The 19172-nt window shown below is 50.0% G+C and overlaps 5 protein-coding genes across 6 annotated transcripts in view; 1 reads left to right on the top strand and 4 right to left on the bottom strand.

Annotated features, from left to right (window-relative positions):
• mAChR-B (muscarinic acetylcholine receptor) overlaps positions 1 to 19172 on the top strand; it is a 71197-nt gene that overhangs the window by 5646 nt on the left and 46379 nt on the right. The window lies entirely within an intron of this gene.
• Positions 505 to 3888, bottom strand: LOC4800958 (membrane alanyl aminopeptidase). Of its 2 annotated transcripts, XM_001358103.4 has the most exons (6): positions 3783 to 3888; positions 3171 to 3696; positions 2943 to 3107; positions 2149 to 2865; positions 967 to 2088; positions 507 to 901 (listed from the first exon to the last, which is right to left on the bottom strand). In XM_001358103.4, the coding sequence occupies exons 2-6, from the start codon at positions 3689 to 3691 to the stop codon at positions 607 to 609; spliced, it is 2820 nt and encodes a 939-aa protein (XP_001358140.3). In that variant the 5' UTR covers positions 3692 to 3696; positions 3783 to 3888; the 3' UTR covers positions 507 to 606. The 2 variants fall into 2 exon arrangements, with proteins under 2 accessions (XP_033232522.1, XP_001358140.3); XM_033376631.1 differs by having other exon boundaries at positions 505 to 901; positions 3171 to 3844.
• Positions 5434 to 8636, bottom strand: LOC4800957 (aminopeptidase N). The gene is made up of 4 exons (XM_001358102.3): positions 7899 to 8636; positions 7357 to 7831; positions 7056 to 7294; positions 5434 to 6995 (listed from the first exon to the last, which is right to left on the bottom strand). Exons 1-4 carry the CDS (start codon positions 8591 to 8593, stop codon positions 5543 to 5545), a joined length of 2862 nt encoding a protein of 953 aa, XP_001358139.3. The 5' UTR covers positions 8594 to 8636; the 3' UTR covers positions 5434 to 5542.
• Positions 10246 to 13437, bottom strand: LOC4800954 (aminopeptidase N). The gene is made up of 4 exons (XM_001358101.4): positions 12865 to 13437; positions 11924 to 12793; positions 10617 to 11844; positions 10246 to 10554 (listed from the first exon to the last, which is right to left on the bottom strand). The coding sequence occupies exons 1-4, from the start codon at positions 13398 to 13400 to the stop codon at positions 10312 to 10314; spliced, it is 2877 nt and encodes a 958-aa protein (XP_001358138.2). The 5' UTR covers positions 13401 to 13437; the 3' UTR covers positions 10246 to 10311.
• On the bottom strand, positions 14376 to 18631 carry LOC4800955 (aminopeptidase N). The gene is made up of 6 exons (XM_001358100.4): positions 18024 to 18631; positions 16982 to 17140; positions 16446 to 16920; positions 16147 to 16385; positions 14819 to 16073; positions 14376 to 14758 (listed from the first exon to the last, which is right to left on the bottom strand). Exons 1-6 carry the CDS (start codon positions 18518 to 18520, stop codon positions 14441 to 14443), a joined length of 2943 nt encoding a protein of 980 aa, XP_001358137.2. The 5' UTR covers positions 18521 to 18631; the 3' UTR covers positions 14376 to 14440.

Here is a 19172-nt window from a genome sequence, read left to right as displayed (position 1 = left end):
TAAGAATTAATGCAACTAATAATGGATACCAAGAACAGAATTATACGATACATGGTTTACTTTTTTTTTCCACCTGAAAGATGCAGTATTTGAATAAAAGTTAAAAATACTGAAATAATTTTCCACTTTGAGTGCTCATATCTTCTAAACTAAAAGTCCGAGTTTGATTTTTAAAAGCTCTGGAAAATTCTCTATTAGTTGCGTGCATTTAACGTATCCAAAGACCTAAAAAAAAATGTTGGACTTTTGCCCCCTCTTTTCGTCGTGATCGCCACTGTGCGCCCATACGAATTTATGACGATCGAATCTTTAGCGATAACAATCAACATAAAAGTTCGCTGATATGGGTATAACGTTAAGATTGTTCGTAGAATTGAATCATTCAATTAAAGCACAACGCTAATGGTGCTAATCAGATGGCAAACTCTTGAGTGTAATCGATTTTGTCGTTAGCTGCTCGGAGAAGGCTTAATTTCAAATATGAATATACAACTTGTCGCATCTTATCTGAAAATTGTGTTTTTTATTGGTGGTTGTGCTAAGTGTACAAATACTTTTATGGGTTCATATTAAAGTGGATGACATTAAAGTCTAGCCATGGGCTTACTAACGCAACAATGTGGCCAGGGCCACCATGAGGATGGTGAAAGCGCTGAAGGCGCTGGCCATGGCGCTACCGCCTCGCACAGCCAGATAGGAGCGGAAGATGGGCAGCTTATCCTTGGACCACTCCAGGTTCTCCCAGACTGTCACCTCCGCTGCAGTCAGAGTAGCGGCAGAGCTGCCGAACTTGGAGCTGTGGTCCTTGTTGAAGGTCTGCAGATCTTCGTACTGCTTCTGCTCGGTGAAGCGGTTAGCAATGTTTGAGATGACCGTGGCCACTGCCGAGTATCCACCCATTCTGTGGAGGAAAAAATGGCAAAGTTAGTGATGAGAGTTTAGGCATGCTCGGCTAGGGATTCTTACGCTGTGGCCAGAGCCTCATACTCCTTTGTGACCAGAGCAAAGACTGGGCTGACGTTCTCGTTGTTCTCCGTGTAGAGCGTGGCCAGAACAGAGGACTTGTCCTGTAGACGAATCTCGTCTGAAAGCACCAGGTTGAAGACGCGTGTGATCAGTGCATCGCCCTTGACGCAGCCGAAAGAATTCTGCAGCAGAGTCTCCTCGGTTGCAACCGTCTCCGTCTTGAACTTCTGGTACAGGGCCTCGAACTCCGCGGATCCACCTTCGCGCAGACCCACACAGTAGACGGTGGCGCGAATATTCTTGGGCACGGTGGTCAGGGAATTGAAGTAGCTCTTGGCTTGACGGATGCAGTCGGCGCTGCCGTAACGGCAGGCCCAGGACAGGACCTTAGTGCGTAGGTAAATGTCCAGCGCACTGTCGGTAGAGGTCTCGTTGAAGCCGAGCTTCTGGTAGGCCTTGCTGGTCAGGTCCTGAATGTAGCCACCAAAGCTGGCCGTGTCGTTGCCCAGGCGAATAGCGAGATAGTTGAAACCGTTGAAGGCCGACGTCCAGGGTATATAGTTGACCTCCGTTTCAAGGTATTCCAGCACCTCCAGGGCCAGGCCGTAGTGAAGGTAGCTGGCCCGGGCCAAGTTGAAGAGATCATCGACCACTTGGGCGCGGTTGATCTCGTGAATGCCAGTCCAATTAGTCGCAAACAGAGCAGTCCTAATGGCGCGCCAGTTGGCCTCCGTGTAGTTGACGCGGTAGTAGCCCGTCTGCTGGACATTGGCAATAATCCAGGTGAGGGAATCGTTGAAAAGGACCGTTGTCGTTCTGCTGGGGTTGAGGATAAACTTGGGCGTGGTGTTGACAAAGTTGTTATTGAGGTTGTTCGAGTAGGTGATTGGGATGGTGTACTGGATGCTGGCATTGGCACCGTCGTTCGCCTTCAGCAGGAACCGCTTCTGGCTGAAGGACACACTCTTGCCATCGGCGGCCATATTGGCGGTGACCAGGGGGTAGCCCACCTGGGTAGTGAAGCTATTGAAGATTTCCTCCGAACTGGCCTTATGTCTGCTCTCGTTCCAGTTCTGCTGCCAGAACTTCAGCAAATACTCTGGCATTGCGGATTGGTATGAGCTGGGGGCGAAAGAATTTCCTTAGTAAAAACTTTGGAGCGAGATCCTGCAAAGTACTTACTATTGCTTTAGGTACTCCTGAAGCGACTTTCGGAAATCTTCAGGGCCCATGAGGTGCTCGATCATGCGAATGAAAGTGGCTCCCTTGTTGTAGGAGATGCTGTTGAACATGCGGCTGAGATCGGACGGGGTGTAGGTATTTTCATCGCTCAATGGGTTGGTGGCATTGGTCGAGTCCATGGACATCACCGACTGGATCTGGTCAACCACGAACTGCTTCTCCAGCTCCCACTCATCCTCCACGAAGGCGGTGCCAAAGTACTGGAAGTATCGGGCGAAGCCCTCGTTCAACCAGGTGTAGCTCCACCACTGGCAGGTCACCAAATCTCCGAACCACATGTGCGCCTGCTCGTGGGCGACCACAGCGGCAATGGACTGGCGAGAGGCCAAAGTGGTGGCCGACTCATCCACCAGGAGACTGCGCTCCCTGTAGGTGAGCAGACCCCAGTTCTCCATGGCTCCCGCTGAAAAATCGGGAATGGCAGCCATATCCATCTTGTCGTTGCCCAGGGTGTAGTAGTCCAGGTCCACGTATTTGCCAATCTCTTCGAGGATCTTGCGACCCACATTGTAGCTGTACTGGGTCTGGGAATAGTATTCGGGGCGGGCCAGCACACCGAACTGTTCGTCCTTGCGGGCTGTGAACTCGGAAATGATAAAGGCCAGAATATAGGTAGACATCTTTGGCGTCGTCTCGTACACATCCTCATAGTAGCCACTGCAGGGAGGGGCGGGATTGGGAATCGATTGGAAAGGTAAGCAAACCGTCTGCTGATCGAGGACTAAAAAACTTGCCTCTCTGTGCTCGGGTAGGATCCCAGCTGTCGGGTGTTACTGACAGTGTTGAACGTGTAGTGGCGCTTCAGTGTGACATTGAAGGTGGCCTTGAACTGGGGCTCGTCGAAGCTGGGGAAGGCGCGGCGGGCGTGATTCGTCTGGAACTGAGTGGAGCCCAGCCATCTGAAAGAAGAATCCACCACATTAGATCCAATCTACACCCACACAGATTAGATATGAACGCACTTGGTCTCGTTGTTATCGTCCACATATGAGCTGCGATAGAAACCATGCATATCATCCTGCATTAGACCCGTATAGACAAAGTGAAGGATATAGGACTGATTTGCCGTAAGGGCAGCGGCCGTTGTCAGCACGACGATATCAGTATCCGAATTGGTTACATTGAGAGCCTGGAAGTTGGAGGGCGCGGGATTCGCAACACCTGCCGCCGGTTTTGCCCAGTACTGGGAGACCGAGTAGGTGAGATTTTTCGAGTGGAGATGCACTTCACTCGTGGCCTGCTTTGGTATGACCTCAATCCAAACCTCGCCGTCAAATGTGAATCGCTTCGTATCCTTTACCAGTAGATAGGGTCGCAGAGTGATGTTGTAGCTGACAGGATTGATGTGCTCCGACAGCCGGTAATCAGCGAGCGCCGTGGCCAAGGTGGCTGGCGGCTGAACGTCCAGCTTAAGTTGCCGTGTCCCGGCTGAGGCAAAGGACAGGCAGGCTGCCACAAGGACGGCCAAGCGCAGGGCAGACATTTCGCCTGAGGGACAAAAGGGTTCGAGTGATCACGTATCCAAAAATTGCCAGAGAGCACAATAGGCCTTAAATCACTTGCTGAGCACTCACTTTGATCGGTTAAAATTGCAGGCCGTGGGTGTGGGTAGACGATAAATCAACCGCCACTCTGCACGCGATTCGACAACTAAATGCCGCTTCGAATGGGTTCTGGTATATATAGAGAGGCGTTTGGCGACTTTGTCTTTATCACCGGCTTATCTAAGGCCTTAAAATTTTTATTTGGGCCTAGATAGAGCTCCCCTCTGTATATATTGGTCGGCGATAGGCATGAAGTGACATCGCCCCGATAAGGCTCCATGGCGGTGATTTACTCCTTCCGTAATCAGCTACCAATCCATACAGTCCTGAAATATTAACCTGCAGTATCACTCCGCTAGATAAGATGATGGCATAACGTTTGGTTTCAGCTGCACTGCTGTTTGCACAAGCATCAGCGGTTTACGAAGAACTGTCCACCCAATCTTATCTGACATAAATGGCATAATTACATTAATGATACAATATTTTGTCTCTTTCTCCACCTGAATCGCAAAACACTAATCATTCGGATCTCGGCATGAATTTAATTATTATTTGAATGCATCTTCCTTACCACAGAAGGCTTTAAATTTGATAATAGAACCATTACGACAAGGAATGTTGAGAACCGTATGAGAACTCACGGTCTTATCGCTTAAAGAGTTCGTCTACAACTGATTAAACTGGGTAATATCCTTAGGATAACATTTTGAATCAGTCATTGGCCATATTACGTTATTCTATTGCCGCAGATATGATAATGTCAAGACCAATACTTATCGACGGTGACGCAGAGTAGGCGTTTATTGTGGCAAACGCAGGTTGTTGCGTCACGAGTATAATTTTTATGTTTGATGACGAGGAAATAACAGGAAAATTCTCTCATATTAATTTTTTATTTTCAGCAATTTATTTGTAGAGTTTGTGGGAGTTCTTCCTCAAACGATGTAAACAGTCGACTTTCTCCTCCCATATATCCAGCAGTGTCTTTATGGCCTCAGAGGTTTACAAAAATGTCTTACCTAATCATACAATTAGTTTAAAGTAGTAATTGTTTGTTATTAGCTCAAACGTGCAAAACTATTCGAATACTTCGAATAGAGGCACCTGCGTTCCGAGGGCCCTATTCTTATCCTATGTAAAACTTCCTCTCCGGGAAGTGGAAACAGCCTATAAGATAAAATTTAATAGTCTCGTTTTGTAAATGACCTATTAGGTTAGGATCGGAGCCCGTCACACTTAGGCCGGCTTCGGCCTGTTGTGATAAAGACCAATTAAGAAACATAAAATTGTAAATCAAGCCTGGTAACACTTAATGTAAACTTTAAATGGAGTTGTACTGAGATCAAAAAACCTTAGAGCAACGAGAGCTGGAGACGTTCTCCAGCAACAAAAAATATAATCCTAACCGAATGGTTGCCATGGATGAGATTATTTTTGCGTTGAACGTTGATCGGAAAATTTATTTATGACGCTCTTATGAATGATGGATTTCGTGCGGTGTTCCCTGCCAGGGGACTTACCCGCACTGATAGGGGGATAGGGGGTCAGGGGGACAGCGGGGCCAGCAAACCACAAATTTATAAGCCCACCATTCTTATCCGACGGGTTTCTTTCAGGCAATACACAGTCATAAAGTGCCCGAAAACGTACTAGTAGCTGTAAATTTAGCCAGAAACAATTGCCTTATGTAATGGAGTTTTATTGGTGAATAGTTCTCGCCGTGGCCCTGTCAGCTGACCAACGAACGAGCTCAACTACTTATAAATTAGGACTTAGGGGACTAGAAACTAAAACAGTTTGGAGGCCAAAAGGCACAGGACCAGGGCCAGGAAGGAGATGTTCAGGGCAGGGCTGCTGTTGCGGAAGTTGGAGACCCAGGACATCAGAGGCTCACGGTTAACATTCAGCCACTCGTAGTTGGAAGCAATATTGGCATCGACGCTTGCTTGCAGCGTGTCGGGAACGAAGCTGGAGCCCTTGATCAGGTCCAGCAGCTCCTGCAGCTTAAGCCTCTGTTTCTCGTTCACACAATAGGTGGATATGCCAAGGATGTCAGAGTATAGGGGATTAATGCCACCGAAGCCTGTGTTCAAAAGGGCATACTCCTCCCAGTGCACCAGCAGGAAGTCAATCGATGCCAGCAGACCAACCTCTCCGCGGGAATAGGCCGGAAACAGCAGAGTGATGCGCTCCTGGACGCGCAGGCCATTGGTCTGGTCAATGCTGCTCGATACAAACTTATCCAGCTGAGTAGAGTTCTGTGAGCACCCAATAGCCGAGATGAGCAGGCGACGCTCGGCCTGGTCGTTGGAGTCCATCAGCTTATCGAAGACAAAGTCGAAGATCTTCGCGTCGGCCTGCTTGAGGCCATTGCAGTAGACCTGCGCCTGGAGGTTGGGCTCGACGGTGGTGCCATCATCGACCAGGCTCTGCAGCTTTGCCTGGGTATCCTTCAGGCAGCTCTCGACACCAGCCAGACAAGCGATGTTGATGAGCAGGTTGCGCGTGAACTTCACCAAGTGCTGCTCGCCGTTCAGATCGTTCACCCCGAACTTGTCAAACTGCTGGTTGACCAACTCTGCCACGTAGAACTGGAAGTTCTCGTAATCGGAATCGCCGCTGAGGTAGCGGTTGAACAGAGTGATCACCGTATTGACCGCCGACCAGGGAGCGTACTGATCCTCGTTGGGTAGGTATGTGAGCAGGGTCAGGAGAGTGGCGTGGGGCACACGGCCGCTGGTGGCGAAGCGATACAGATCGCTGATCAGCTGGGCCCGATTACGGGGATCGATTTTGTGGGGACGATTGATCAGTCCGTCGATGATGAGCTGCCAGTTCTGGCTGTCGTAGTTGATGCGGTAGTAGCCAGTGGACTTCTTGTTCAGGATCAGCCAATTATCGGCAGCGATCTTGGCATCCGAGATGCTAATTTGGCTCTGGTTAAGTAGGTAGTGGGTGGCCTCAGTGTTGCGGAAGTCGGGGTTCGAGGCATCCACGTAATTGACGGGCACGAACCACAGCTTTTCGTTTGTGTAGTTCTTGTCGTTGGTGTACACCTCCTGCTTGATGGTGAAGGAGCCATCGCTGTAGTTGCGCTCCACTGTCAGGAGAGGCACTCCACCCTGGTTCGTCCAGCTGGCCATCATGTCAGGGACGCGAGCGGGCACCTCGTAGTTCTCCTCGAAGGCAGCGAGGGCAATGGCATCAAACAATTGGTTGGGATTGGCGGCCGAGTATTGACTACAGGATAAAGTATGGATTAATTCGTACTAAATAAAACTTGTCTCCAGGATGTCTTACTTGGCCACCAAGTAGTTGTGCAGACCGCGCTGGAAGACGGTGTTGGTCAGGGCATGGCGCCACATGTCCAGTACCGAGCCAGCCTTTGCGTACGATACCGAGTCATAGAGCAGGCCGATCTCCGAGGGCTTCTGCACAAAGTAGGACATGGGACGGGCAGTGGGAGTGGCGTCGTTGATCAGGGCGCTTTGGTAGGAGCCGGCATGGAAGATCTGGAAAATGTCCCATTCCGGATAGGCCTGCAATAGATTGGTATAATTATAAAGCTCATAAAACTTGATTGGGAACCTGTTGATCTTACCAAATCCACAGCCAGATGCTCAAAGAGTGTAGCGAATCCCTCCTTAAGCCAGAGATAGGACCACCATTCGATGGCGACCAGATCACCGAACCACATGTGCGCATCCTCGTGAGCTTCGATGGTGGCAATGTTCGTCTGGGTGTTGATCGTCGAGTTCTCCGGGTTGTACAGAATGTACTCTTCGCGGTAGGTGGCCAGGCCCCAGTTCTCCATGGCGCCGGCAGCGAAATCGGGAATACCGGCCTGGTCCAGCTTTGGCAGGGCGAACTTGACTCCAAAATAGTCGGACAGACGCTTCTCCACCAGCATGCCGGTGGTCAGGGCCCACTCCTGCTCGTGCTCGGTGCCCTTGCGGGAGAAGACGCGCTGCGGCAAGCCGTTCAACTCTCCCTCCGAGTAGACGAATTCGGAGACAATGAAGGCCACCAGATAGGTGGGCATGTTAACGGTCGTATCGAAGGCAGTTACTCCAGAGCTGAATGGGTTACGGTGCGGTAAGGGTTAGCTACAAGATTTTCCAATCACACCAGAGGGATACCAACCTGGAGGCAGCCTCGTTCTGGGGCATGTTGCTGATGGCGTTGTACGAAGGATCGTGCTTGATGGTGATGGTGAAATTGGCGCGCTTCGCTGGCTCATCGTAGCAGGGGAAGGCGTGACGGGCGTCGGTGCTCTCGAACTGGGTGGTGGCCAGGTACTTGGTATTACCCTCCTCATCCGTATATGTGGAGAGGTAGAAGCCGCCGTTGTCCGTGCGCAGATTGCCCTGGTAGCTGATCTTCAGCAGCCACTTGGTATCGGCCGGGAAGCTCAGACCCGTCTGGCTCAGAGTAAGGAACTCCCGTTCTGCCTCGTACGCAAAGGTAAGAGTCTGCTCGGTGGCTGTCTCGACCTCGAGCTGCTGGATAGTGGCGGTGAAGTTCTCCAGCTGGCGGGCATGGACGACGATGCTCTGTGTAGCCTCCAGAACCTCGAGGGTAATCGATACCGTGCCATTGAAGCCTGTGTCGCCCAGGTGGACATCGGTGGACAGGTAGACGTCGTAGTGAAGGGGGTTCGTTTCGTTGGGCAGGCGATAGTTTTCTTCGTCGGCGAATGGAACTACAGCTCTGAGATTGGGATGCTCCAAGCTCTGCAGCTGCTCGAATGGGGGAAAGCTGCGCACGACGGCTGCCTGGGTGGTGGCCACCAGCAGGACTAGCAGCACGGACATTGTCCCGACCTGAACGCGAGTCATGTTGTCTACGGCACGGCGACAACTTGGCAATAACTGGATGGCCCTTGCTGTGCTCCCACTTTTAAGCGAGCCATCTTCTCTCATTTGACTAGTGCCTGGGGCCTAGTGCTATATAAAATGTTATCTGGAGGCCAAGCCTAATCTTATCATGCTAATCATTTCTTCTGAGAGCAGTAGTAAGCGTTCCGTTCACACGTTCGTGTACCCTTAACAATGATTGGCAAGATTGTGTCTGGGGCTGGTCCGCTATAAACCACTATAGTCGGTATAAATCAACGATTCGATAGTGCGACAACTCGCGATAGCCTCAGGATCCACATACTCGTACCATCTGATAGTTCCTTTTGGCCATTGAACACACGTATTTGCGATGGTTAGATAAGGCATAGGTTTTAGACTTCGAGATAGACATGAGGGTTGCTGATAATACCTTCAAGTATGTATGATGGCGTTTTCCAGAGAATATCGATCCATTCATATTGGACCGCACATCGAAAGGTTTATCCGTCGCATAGTAACAATCGCCATACTCAAGTTCGTTCAAGAATCCTTTCGTATTGCTTTCAATTTCTGGAATAATCTTGAATACTTTCTATGGTTACTTAAGTTGTTGTCTCAAGAACATGGCGACGGAAGGGCGCTAATTTTAAGTACTAGAGTACTACAAAATAAATCAATGGGAATTACACGTCAAAATTTCAAGTTAATCTGCAATAAATAAGCTATTTTGATAGCAAATGATTAGACAAGGCAATCAGAAAGAGATTTGGTAAAAGCCAGACATTGATTTAACTTTAATACGACAGCAGATTGATCATGTGACCCAAAAGTATTCACACAATCAAATAAAACCAGATATGTTCCTCTAAACCAATGAAAGTAGGAGTAGAGCTGACCTTAAGATTGGTTTATGTTAGATTAAGACTAGATTTAATCGATAGTGTGGCATGTATAACATTTATCTATTGTTAGAAATGTGAGCAAAGAAACTCGTTTGACACATTCTTTTGAGATTTTTAAAAAGATCTAAGACCTAAAAGATCCGAGAAAACCATAAACTCAGAATCACAGATATTGACCTTATCTAACAGATAGCCTGTGGCTACGCAACTCCTGCCACGCTTACTCATTTTCTGTTTCTCTCTTACACACTTTTCGTCGTGCTATGTGTGCGCCCTCTGCCGGAGGGGATCCATACTGACTGAGTATCGGGTATATTCGTAAATGTAGAGTCACGGCCCTAGCTGGGACCCACAATGTACCTGCTCGTTTTGTTTTTCGAAACTTCTTTATTTTCTTTCTTTTATTTTCTTGAATGTTCCACTGATGGCGTCATTTGGTCGATTATGGCACGTGAACTTCATAAACTATGGCCGTAGTGGCAGATATCCAATTGATAATCAAGGTTCGAACTAAAACTCATGACTATCGCACAATCAGCAATGAACTCCCCATCGATTTTATGGATTCTCAATGGCACTGAGATTATACTGATTAAGTGGAACTGTTAAGAGTTCCATCCATAAAACCATCAATCCAGTTAATCATGTATTTCACAACAAAATCTTGTGAACTATGAGTCCTGGCCAGGGAAAAACGTTCTGCCGGAATTCACCATCCCTATCAGTACTTTTTTGAAGCCGTACAAAGAGTTTTACTGTTGATTCATGAATTAAATTTATTTATGGGTATACTTGAGCACATGACTATGACTAATCCTAAAATAACTGCCACAAAAGTAGCGTCAGCGCTGAGGCCAGGATCGTGGCTAGGGATGTCGTCAGGGCGGGACTGCCATTGTCCTTGACTGTGTTGTAGGCAGCCAGCCAACTGATCAGAGGCTCACGATGGACGGCCAGCCAATCGAGATTGTCTTTTACTCGGGAGTCTATGTCGGTGCTAAGATCATCATTGACATACTCCGGTCCATTGGTCTTGACATCTTCGACCAGGGCGTTCAGCTAAAAGAGCAAGAATACAAAATTATAATAGAAACAGGATTACCAAACTCCATTGAGCCTACCCTTGTTTGCTGCTTGGTGCTAACCACATAGGTAGCGATGCCACGCAGAGCCAAATCCAAGGGTTTCGTGGATCCATTCAGCTGGGCGTAGTCCCTCCAATTGGACTCGAGAAAATCCAAGCTGGCTGTGAGACCCACCTCGCTCCTGGAGTAGGCGGCATTGAGCAGTGAAGTCCGCTCGCTGTCGGTCAAGCCATTGCTCTCATTGAAGGAGCTCGAGAAGAACGTCTCCAGCTGGGAGGGAACCTGCGAGCAGCCCAGCGAAGAGACGAACAGGCTGCGGTCGGTGGCGTCCGAAGAGGCACCTAGGTTCTGCAGTACGAGATTGAAGATATCGTCCTCCGTCTTACGCAGACCTCCGCAGAACGTTTGCGTCCTGATCGTTGCCTCAATGTGAATTCCATTCAGCAGGAACTGCTTCAGCTTCAGGGCCGACTGCTCGTAGCACGACTCACTGCCCACTTGGCAGGCCAGACTGATCAGCACCACGCGCAGATAGTTGTTCAGATAGTGCTCCCCGGGAATCTCGTTGACACCCAACCTATTGAAGATGCCATCGATCTGCTGGACCACGAAACTGCTAAACTGGGAGTACTGATCATCGCCTCGCAGGTAACGATCGAAGACGGTCAGAATGGTGTTGGCAGTGGACCAGGGCGCATACTCAGTCTCGTTCTTAAGGTAGGACAGCAAATCGAACAGCGTGCTGTGATTGAGACGTCCGGAGGTCAGGAAGATGTAGGTGTCGTACAGCAGCTGGGCGCGATTGCGGACATGGATCTTGTACGGCTGGTCGGCCAGTACTTGTGCCAGGAGCTGGTAGTTCTGGTTGTCGTAGAGGATGCGGTAGTATCCCGAACTCTGCTTGTTGAGGATCAGCCAATCGTCGCTACCGATCTGCGCATCTGTGATGGCCACCTCGGAGATATTTAGCAGGTAGTGCGAGGCACTTGTGTTTCGATAGTCCGGGCTGGAGGCTGTGGCAAAGTTGATGGGCACATACCAGGTGTTCTGGTTGGCCGCATCCTTGTCAGCGAGGTAGCGCTGCTGCTTCACGGTGAAGGTGCCGGCGTCATAGTTGCGTTCGACAGTCAGAAGGGGATAGCCGGCCTGATGCGACCAGCTGGAGAAGATGTTGGCCACCGTTGTGGGCAGGGAGAGCCCCTGTTCATTGGCAGCTTCCTGGAGGGACTCAAACAAGTCCCACTCGTCGCAGGAGTTGTATTGGCTAGATAGGTAAGAGCGCGTTAGTCCAAATAAAATAGGATGGGATGGGTTATTATCTATGTGTGCTTTGGGGTACTCACTTCTTGGTCAGATACTTGTTCAGACCCAGTCGGAAGACGCTGTCTGTCCAGGCATTCTTGAACATGAAGAGCACACTGGCAGGCTTGGCATACGAGAAGGTGTTATAGCGGTTAGAAATCTCTGAGGGCGTCTGGACATAATGGGTCATGGGCGTGGCCGCGCCAGCGGCATCGTTCAGCAGGGCGCTGTTGTAGTCGTTCACATGGTAGATCTGATAGGTGTTCCACTCGGGGAAGGCAATATCGTTCGACTCGTAGGAGAATAGCGTGGCGAAACCCTCCTTCAACCACAGATAGGTCCACCATTTGATCGAGACCAGATCCCCGAACCACATGTGCGCGTACTCATGGCCAATGATATTGGCAATGTTCGTCTTTTGGTTGATGGTCGAGTTTTGCTTGTTCCACCACATGTACTGTTCGCGATACGTGGCTAGGCCCCAGTTCTCCATGGCTCCGGCCGAAAAGTTCGGTATGCCGGCCTGATCCAGTTTGGGCAGGGCGAACGGCACCCCGAAGTAACCGGCCAGACTAGACTCCACCACCAGGCCGGACCACAGGGCCCACTCCTGCTGATCTTGCTTCCCCTTTCGCGAAAAGACCCTTTGGGGCACACCGTTCAGCTCGCCGCCTGTCGACTCAAAGTCGGACACGATGAAGGCCACCAGATAGGTGGACATCTTCGGGGTGGTCTGGAAGGCGGTAACACCAGAGCTAGTGGCCGCCGCATCCTCGGGCATATTGCTAATGGCCTTGTAGGAGGGATCGTGGTGGATGGTAATGGTGAAGTTGGCTCTCCTGGCGGGTTCATCGTAGCAGGGGAAGGCGTGTCGGGCATTCGTGCTCTCGAACTGCGTGGTGGCCAGGTAGCTGCAATATAAATAGTCAATGAGGATCTCCTCATTTCAGATCCTCGTTCGGATCGCGAGCGTTTCACTTACTGCACAGTGCTGTCATCGTCGGTGTAGCTCGACATATAGAAGCCGCCCATATCGCCGCGCAGGGTACCGTTGTAGTCGATGCTGAGGGTCCAGTTGGTGTTCGCGGCAAAGGTGACAGTCGCCAACTTCGGCGTGAGGGTGAGAAATTCGCGATCGGTGTCGGTGGCGACATCGAGCTCAATGGCCTGGGCCACCTCATCTCTGCTTATAATCGATGCTGTGAAGTTCGACGTCTGGCGGTAGTGCAGTGTGATGGAACTGGATAGCTCAAGGACCTGCAGATCGATCTGCACGCTGCCGTTGAAGTCCCTCGCGCCGCTGTGCACATTAGTCCATAGTTCCACCTTGTACGACTCGGGGGCGGTGTTGTTCGGCAGTCGATAGTTGCCCTCATCGATGTCGTCGCGAGGAGTGGCAAAGAATTGCCCCTTGGTCTCCAGTTGTCCGTCGTCCTGCGGAAGGATCAGTCTCGCCTGCAGGCTGACTGCTGCCAGCAGCAGCAGCAGCAGAGAGGAGTTAAGCAGCCACATTGCCATGTCGGCTGCACCGAAGAATCACTTGAAAATTGAGTGGCCGCCGAGCGATCGGCTCTTATTTATGGGCAGCGCCATATCTAATCCTGTCTCAGGCATTCATCGTAAAGATTGTTGCACAACACTCGATAAAATAGCTGGCCGCTAATACCACATTAGCCGGCCTCAAAAAAAAAAGCACAATTAAGCAGTAAAACTCTCAATTATCGGTTTCCTCGGTGCTCGTACTCGTAAAAATTCTGAGGTCGTTTCCGATGTTCTTGTAGATTGTCGATCCAGTCTTGAAATACTCTCAAATTAATTAAGATCCGACCCAATATTATTGAAGTTGTAACAACACTGTGAAGCTTTTCAGAGGAGTTTGTTGGAATAGACTGAAGACGACACCACAGCGTTGTGGAAGGACACGAAGAATGCAAAATGTCCTCATCGTATGAGGCCTTTCCATAAAACCATCTCCTCAGGTAAACATCAGACAATTTCGAGTACATCATCTAGGCACAGAGCGTGTAGTGACGAGTATTTCTATTGAGCTATTGACAACTATTGAGCGAAAGCTTCAAACTGAAATAAAATCGGTACAAAATGTAATTGTCTAGTGCAAAAACTGTTTCGTAAAACACCACTCACTCGAATGATTCATTAACCTTAAGTATTAACTTAATTTATTAGAAATTTAGTTGAAAGAATAAGTACTTTTTGTACTTGATTTATGCGGAACGTACTTGAAACCCCACTTAAACAGTCAAACCGTTTTTCCAGACTCTAATCATAAATAATTCATGTTAAAATTGCAATACTGCCTGCAAGGAAAGGGTATATGTATATATATAGAACTGTTGATCGGTTAGCCATTTATTGACGATGACTTGTTTTGCTATTCCCCACATCTCTGTCTGGGCCAAAATCATGTTCGCTTATCATTCATCGATGGTATGGTGGAAAGCTCGCGGGTGCTTGATTGATAACACTGAATGACTTGTTGTATTAGAATTAATTTATTTGTAATTAAGTCTGCCATTGCTTAGGGCAATACATCATTATCATCTATATAACGATCGATCTATGGATCGTAACGCTTTTTGAACCACTTCACTGGCCGTATTCAGGAGGCTCTGAGGGCGATTCGAGCCATTGCCCACACTGAGGGGCTCTGAATGAATGGCTTCGTTCTGGACAGACATTGCCGGGACCTCGGCGATCAGCCAATTGTGGATCTTCTGCTCGTATTTGTCGACGAAGACTTCGGTGTTTTTCATCTTCTTGCCCACCAGGCCAGAGTCGATGTCGATCAGTGCCTCACCTGCGTTGAGGCTCTGTGCCTCCATGTATCGAGCTATTCTCTCGCGCAACATAGCAAACTGAAAGGAAATGGAAATGGGTGGTTAAGTGGTCCTTGGGATATCCTTGGCTTATCCTACCTGAGGTGTTTGTTGTCGCGGCACAAACTCGGCTATCTGATTGAAATTCTCCACAAAGCTCGGCGACCTACAAAGCAGCTTGTAGCTGCGATCGATGTACTGCCAGATCACAGACCGAGCTTCCATATTCGATTTGTACAGATATGAGAGATACATCATTGACTCCGGGTCGCTCAGGATCTGATGCGTCGAGTTCTCGCCCAGCAGCAGATCCAAGTAGTACAGCAGATGGCTGTGGCTCTGAGTACAGCGCAGGGAGTAGATCAAGTCATCGTAGTAGATGGAGCTCCGATCGGCAGCCTGCATCATGCCAATGACCCCGTAGAACTCTTTGTCGCTCAGGTAGCGCACACCCAGACAGAGTATGGTGTCGTACATGGCATAGTACTCGGATTCGTTGGTCACATTGACCTTCTTGAAGATGTATTCCTTGGCCAGGCTCCGCGTATAGTCCTGGCACTCTGGCAGGTCGGCCAGACAGGCCGTCAGGAGGATCTCCTGACCCGCCTCCAGGGCACTGTTGGACACATCCCCAGACGCTTTGTCACGAAACAGTCGCCGGAACATGGGCGTGACCAGGTGGCGCACAAACTCGTTAAACAGCTCGAGCGAGGCGGTGCCAAAGAGATTCCGTCGCACAAAGTCTATGGTATCGGCCACCTGTTTCCAGGGCAGCAGATCCTCCTCGAGCTCCATGTACTTCAGCATATCGAAGACGACTTCGATGTCCTCGAGCTCGGTGTGCTCGACCTGCGGCTTCAGGTCCCGGAACAGGGCAGCCCGGTTCACCGGATGGATGAGCGAATGGTTGTGCTGCAGCTGACGAGCAATGGCCCGCAGATTGTCGGAGTCGTAGTGGACATGGTAGAAGCCCGTCTGCTGTTTGTTCACGATCAGCCAGTCCCGGCCGGTCAGCTGCAGATTCAGCTCTGCCAGAGTGAGGGAGTGCTGTGTCTGGGGCAGGATGAAGAGGTCGGCTTGCGTGTCCTCGAAGCAGGGCTCCTGAGCGGTGGCAAAGTTCAGCGGTATCCACCAGTGTTCGCTCTTCGAGTGGATCGACCGCTGGCTGAAGGTGATCGTGTCGTTCTCGTAGTTGCGAGTCACCAGCACAATGGGCATCCATTCGCTATGCGTCCAGGAGAGCATGATCTCACGCACCCGGTGCACCCACGGCTGCTGCCGGAAATACTCGTCCTCCAGGAGCTCCGCTTGCAGGTAGTCGAACAGGTTCAGCTCGTTGGCCACGCTGTACTTGCTGGAAAGAACGATACACTTTGGCCCATGAATTCCAATTGATCGGTTCCAGGAGCAGTCCGATTAGCACTTACTATTTTTCCAGGTAGCGACTTATTCCGCGCACAAAGATCTTCTGACGGAAGGCGTGGTGGAACATCTTGATGACGCAGGCGGCTCGCTTGTATGTGATGATATCGAAGATGGCCATGATCTCCTTCTCGGTCTCCACGTAGGAGGTCATCGGGCGGACCTCGAAGAAGCTGTTGTAGCTGTAGGCGCGGTCCGCCTCATCCGACACAAACATATCCATCACCTTGTCCTCGGGGTAGAGCTACAGATCATAAATTGCATTATTTATGATTTTGGGGCATTACTCTTGGTCTGGACTCACCAGATCCGTGATGACGTAGGCAAAGTAGGTGGCAAAGCCCTCGTTCATCCAGGCATATGACCACCATTCGGGCGACACCAAGTTGCCAAACCATTGATGGGCGATCTCGTGGTTCTGCGTGATCTTGTCCTTGACGCGCTTGTGCACATCCCCCGTATCCTGCTGCAGGAGGTTGCCCTCCTTGAAGGTGATCAGACCCCAGTTTTCCATGGCAGCCCCGTAGTTCTTCTTCAGCGCTATGTGATCCAGCTTCTGCAGCGGATAGCTCACACCGAAGTAATCCTCCATGGCGGCCACCGTACGCACGGCATTCTTGAGCGCACTCTGACCCTTCTCCTTCGATCTGGGCGAGGAGTAGATGCGCTGCGTGACCCCGCGATACGTCTCCGAAATGTGCTCAAAGTCGGAGATCACAAATGCCACCAAATAGGTAGACATCGGTGGCGTTGTCTCGAACAGGGTCGTCGTCAGCTCTCTGCAAACCAAGAGAATTTAATAACTGAGGAGAGAGAGCACCTTTAAGATGATAGGCTTACCCATGATGCTGCATCTCTTTGACGGGCATATTAGATATGGCCGAGTGGTTGATACCGTGGGTCAGCCGGATGCTGAAATTCGACTTGAAGCCGGGCTCATCGTAGCAGGGAAAGATTAGACGCGCATATGTCGGCTCTGATTGCGTGGCGGCCACATATCTGGGAATTGGGAATTAGGAATTTCATGAGTATTTTAAAGTGGAGCGTCAGCAGCATTGACAGTCGAAAGATTCGGATGACTTGTAAGCTGTATTCAAAGAGCAAAGCCTGGGGACCGTGTTCGACTTAAAAAAAATCCCACTTTGCAGATCATTGAACGCCGAATAAAACCAGTTGGAGCCTGAGGCAGCCGGTATGACATGCTGATTTGCAGAGCCTTCTCTCTCTCACGTCTTCAGAACAATTGTGGTTTATTGTACGACTTTCCCAGATTCGAGGGAATCAACAATGGGCATTGCTCGAATAAAATCAAAATAAACAAACCCACGAGTTCACGCGGCCAAAACTAATCGGGGTGTGGAGGGGGCTGATAAGACTCGGTTCGTAATCACTGCGGGCTGACTATTGTTGTGATCACAGTCATGACCCCTTATGAAGAATTCCCCTTGCACAACTCGCATTATTTATATGTGAATATATGTGTCTGTGGTATTGTTTACATCGTCACCCCGGCAACGCTGCCGGAATGAGTGGTTCTGATAGGCGCGTATACGAGTGTGTATTCTGATGAGACGCCGCTGCTACGATAGCTGGCCAAATGTGCGATGATAAGCCGCTTGCTGTCTGTGCCAGCGTCAAATATTAATTAAAACGATGGAACAACGAGAGCCAAACACAACAAACAAATGGGGAAAGAAAGAAAATAAAAGTGAGAGCGCCGCCAAAGTCAAATGAGCCATACAAAGTGCACAGCTATCGCCGGGGTCTATCTCCCAATTATGTAAGGGAAGTAAAAGGCGCGTGCCTCCTCTCGATGACAGCCAGCGGAAATGTCCACTTTAGTGATCCAATCCACACCAGCTGCTCTAAGCGCGCTACTCACGCGGTCCGATTGGTCGACTCATCCACGTAGTCCATCCAGTACAGGCCCATGGGCCGGGATCTCATTATGGCCGTGTATAGAATCTCCACGCGATACCGCTGTCCCGCCTCGAAGGCCTGATAGTTCTCGCGGGGATGGATGATGAGGAAGGCGGCTTTCGGATTGTATGTGTGGATAAGGTCATCGACAACTTCCATGGATCCCGAATATGTCACTTGTCGCACAGTAATCTGGATGTCGCTAAGGTTCTTGGCGTGTAGAACTATCTCGTTCGTCGACTGCCTGATCGCTACGTCAATGGTGGCATTTCCGCTGAAGAGCAGGCTCCCCAGATGGATGTTGCTCGAGATGTGCAGCTCGTAGCCCAGCGGATAGGTCTCGTTGGGCAGCCGCAGCGAACGATCGCGAGTGGGCAGGGACCCATCGACCCCGGACAGGGCCAGGGCCAGCGCCACTACCAGCACAAGCCCCGCAAATCCACTCAAAGGCGTAATCATGGCAACTGATCGATGACCGGGACTGGAACTGGGACTGCGACTGTTACTGTTCCACCACGCGGCGTTGGCAACCGAAACTCAACTGAGCGACCGCTACGATTGCGGGTTCAGGTTATACTCGTACCTATAGAGCTAAAGCCTCCCTCCCTCGATAAGATAAGCGGCTGGCTGACTGGCTGATCGATGCGTATAAGAGCGCTGGCACACGATGAGCAAGCAGCCGAGCAAACAAACTCATTCCAGGCCGAGAGCCACTCGAGCGAGCAGCCGTTGAGTGGTACAGTTGTGGCAGGTCACGGTGCGGTCCTTGGCACACAAAAAAAAGGGTTACGCTCACGCTTTGATGCGGGTTTTATACATCGCCTCCTCTGCCGCGGTTTCATTACCCTTTTTATACCCGATACTCGAAGAGAATTAGGGGTATATTCGATTTCAGGTGGTAGTGTATGTCTGTAACACCCAGACCAAGGAAGCGTTTCCGACCCCATAAAGTATATACATGTATTCTTGATCAGAATCCATAGCCGAGACGATATAGCCGTCCGTTTGTACACCTATCCGTCTTGATTAGTGCCTAGAGACTATAAGAGCGAATTTGTATCATTCTCTCTCTCTCTCACACGCATCCTTCCGCGTGCAGTGTGCGCGCTCT

This window comes from Drosophila pseudoobscura, chromosome 2 (assembly GCF_009870125.1).
Source record: "Drosophila pseudoobscura strain MV-25-SWS-2005 chromosome 2, UCI_Dpse_MV25, whole genome shotgun sequence".
NCBI lineage: Eukaryota > Metazoa > Arthropoda > Insecta > Diptera > Drosophilidae > Drosophila > Drosophila pseudoobscura.
Note: the sequence above shows the minus strand (reverse complement) of the source record. Positions and strands in the feature narration are given on the sequence as shown.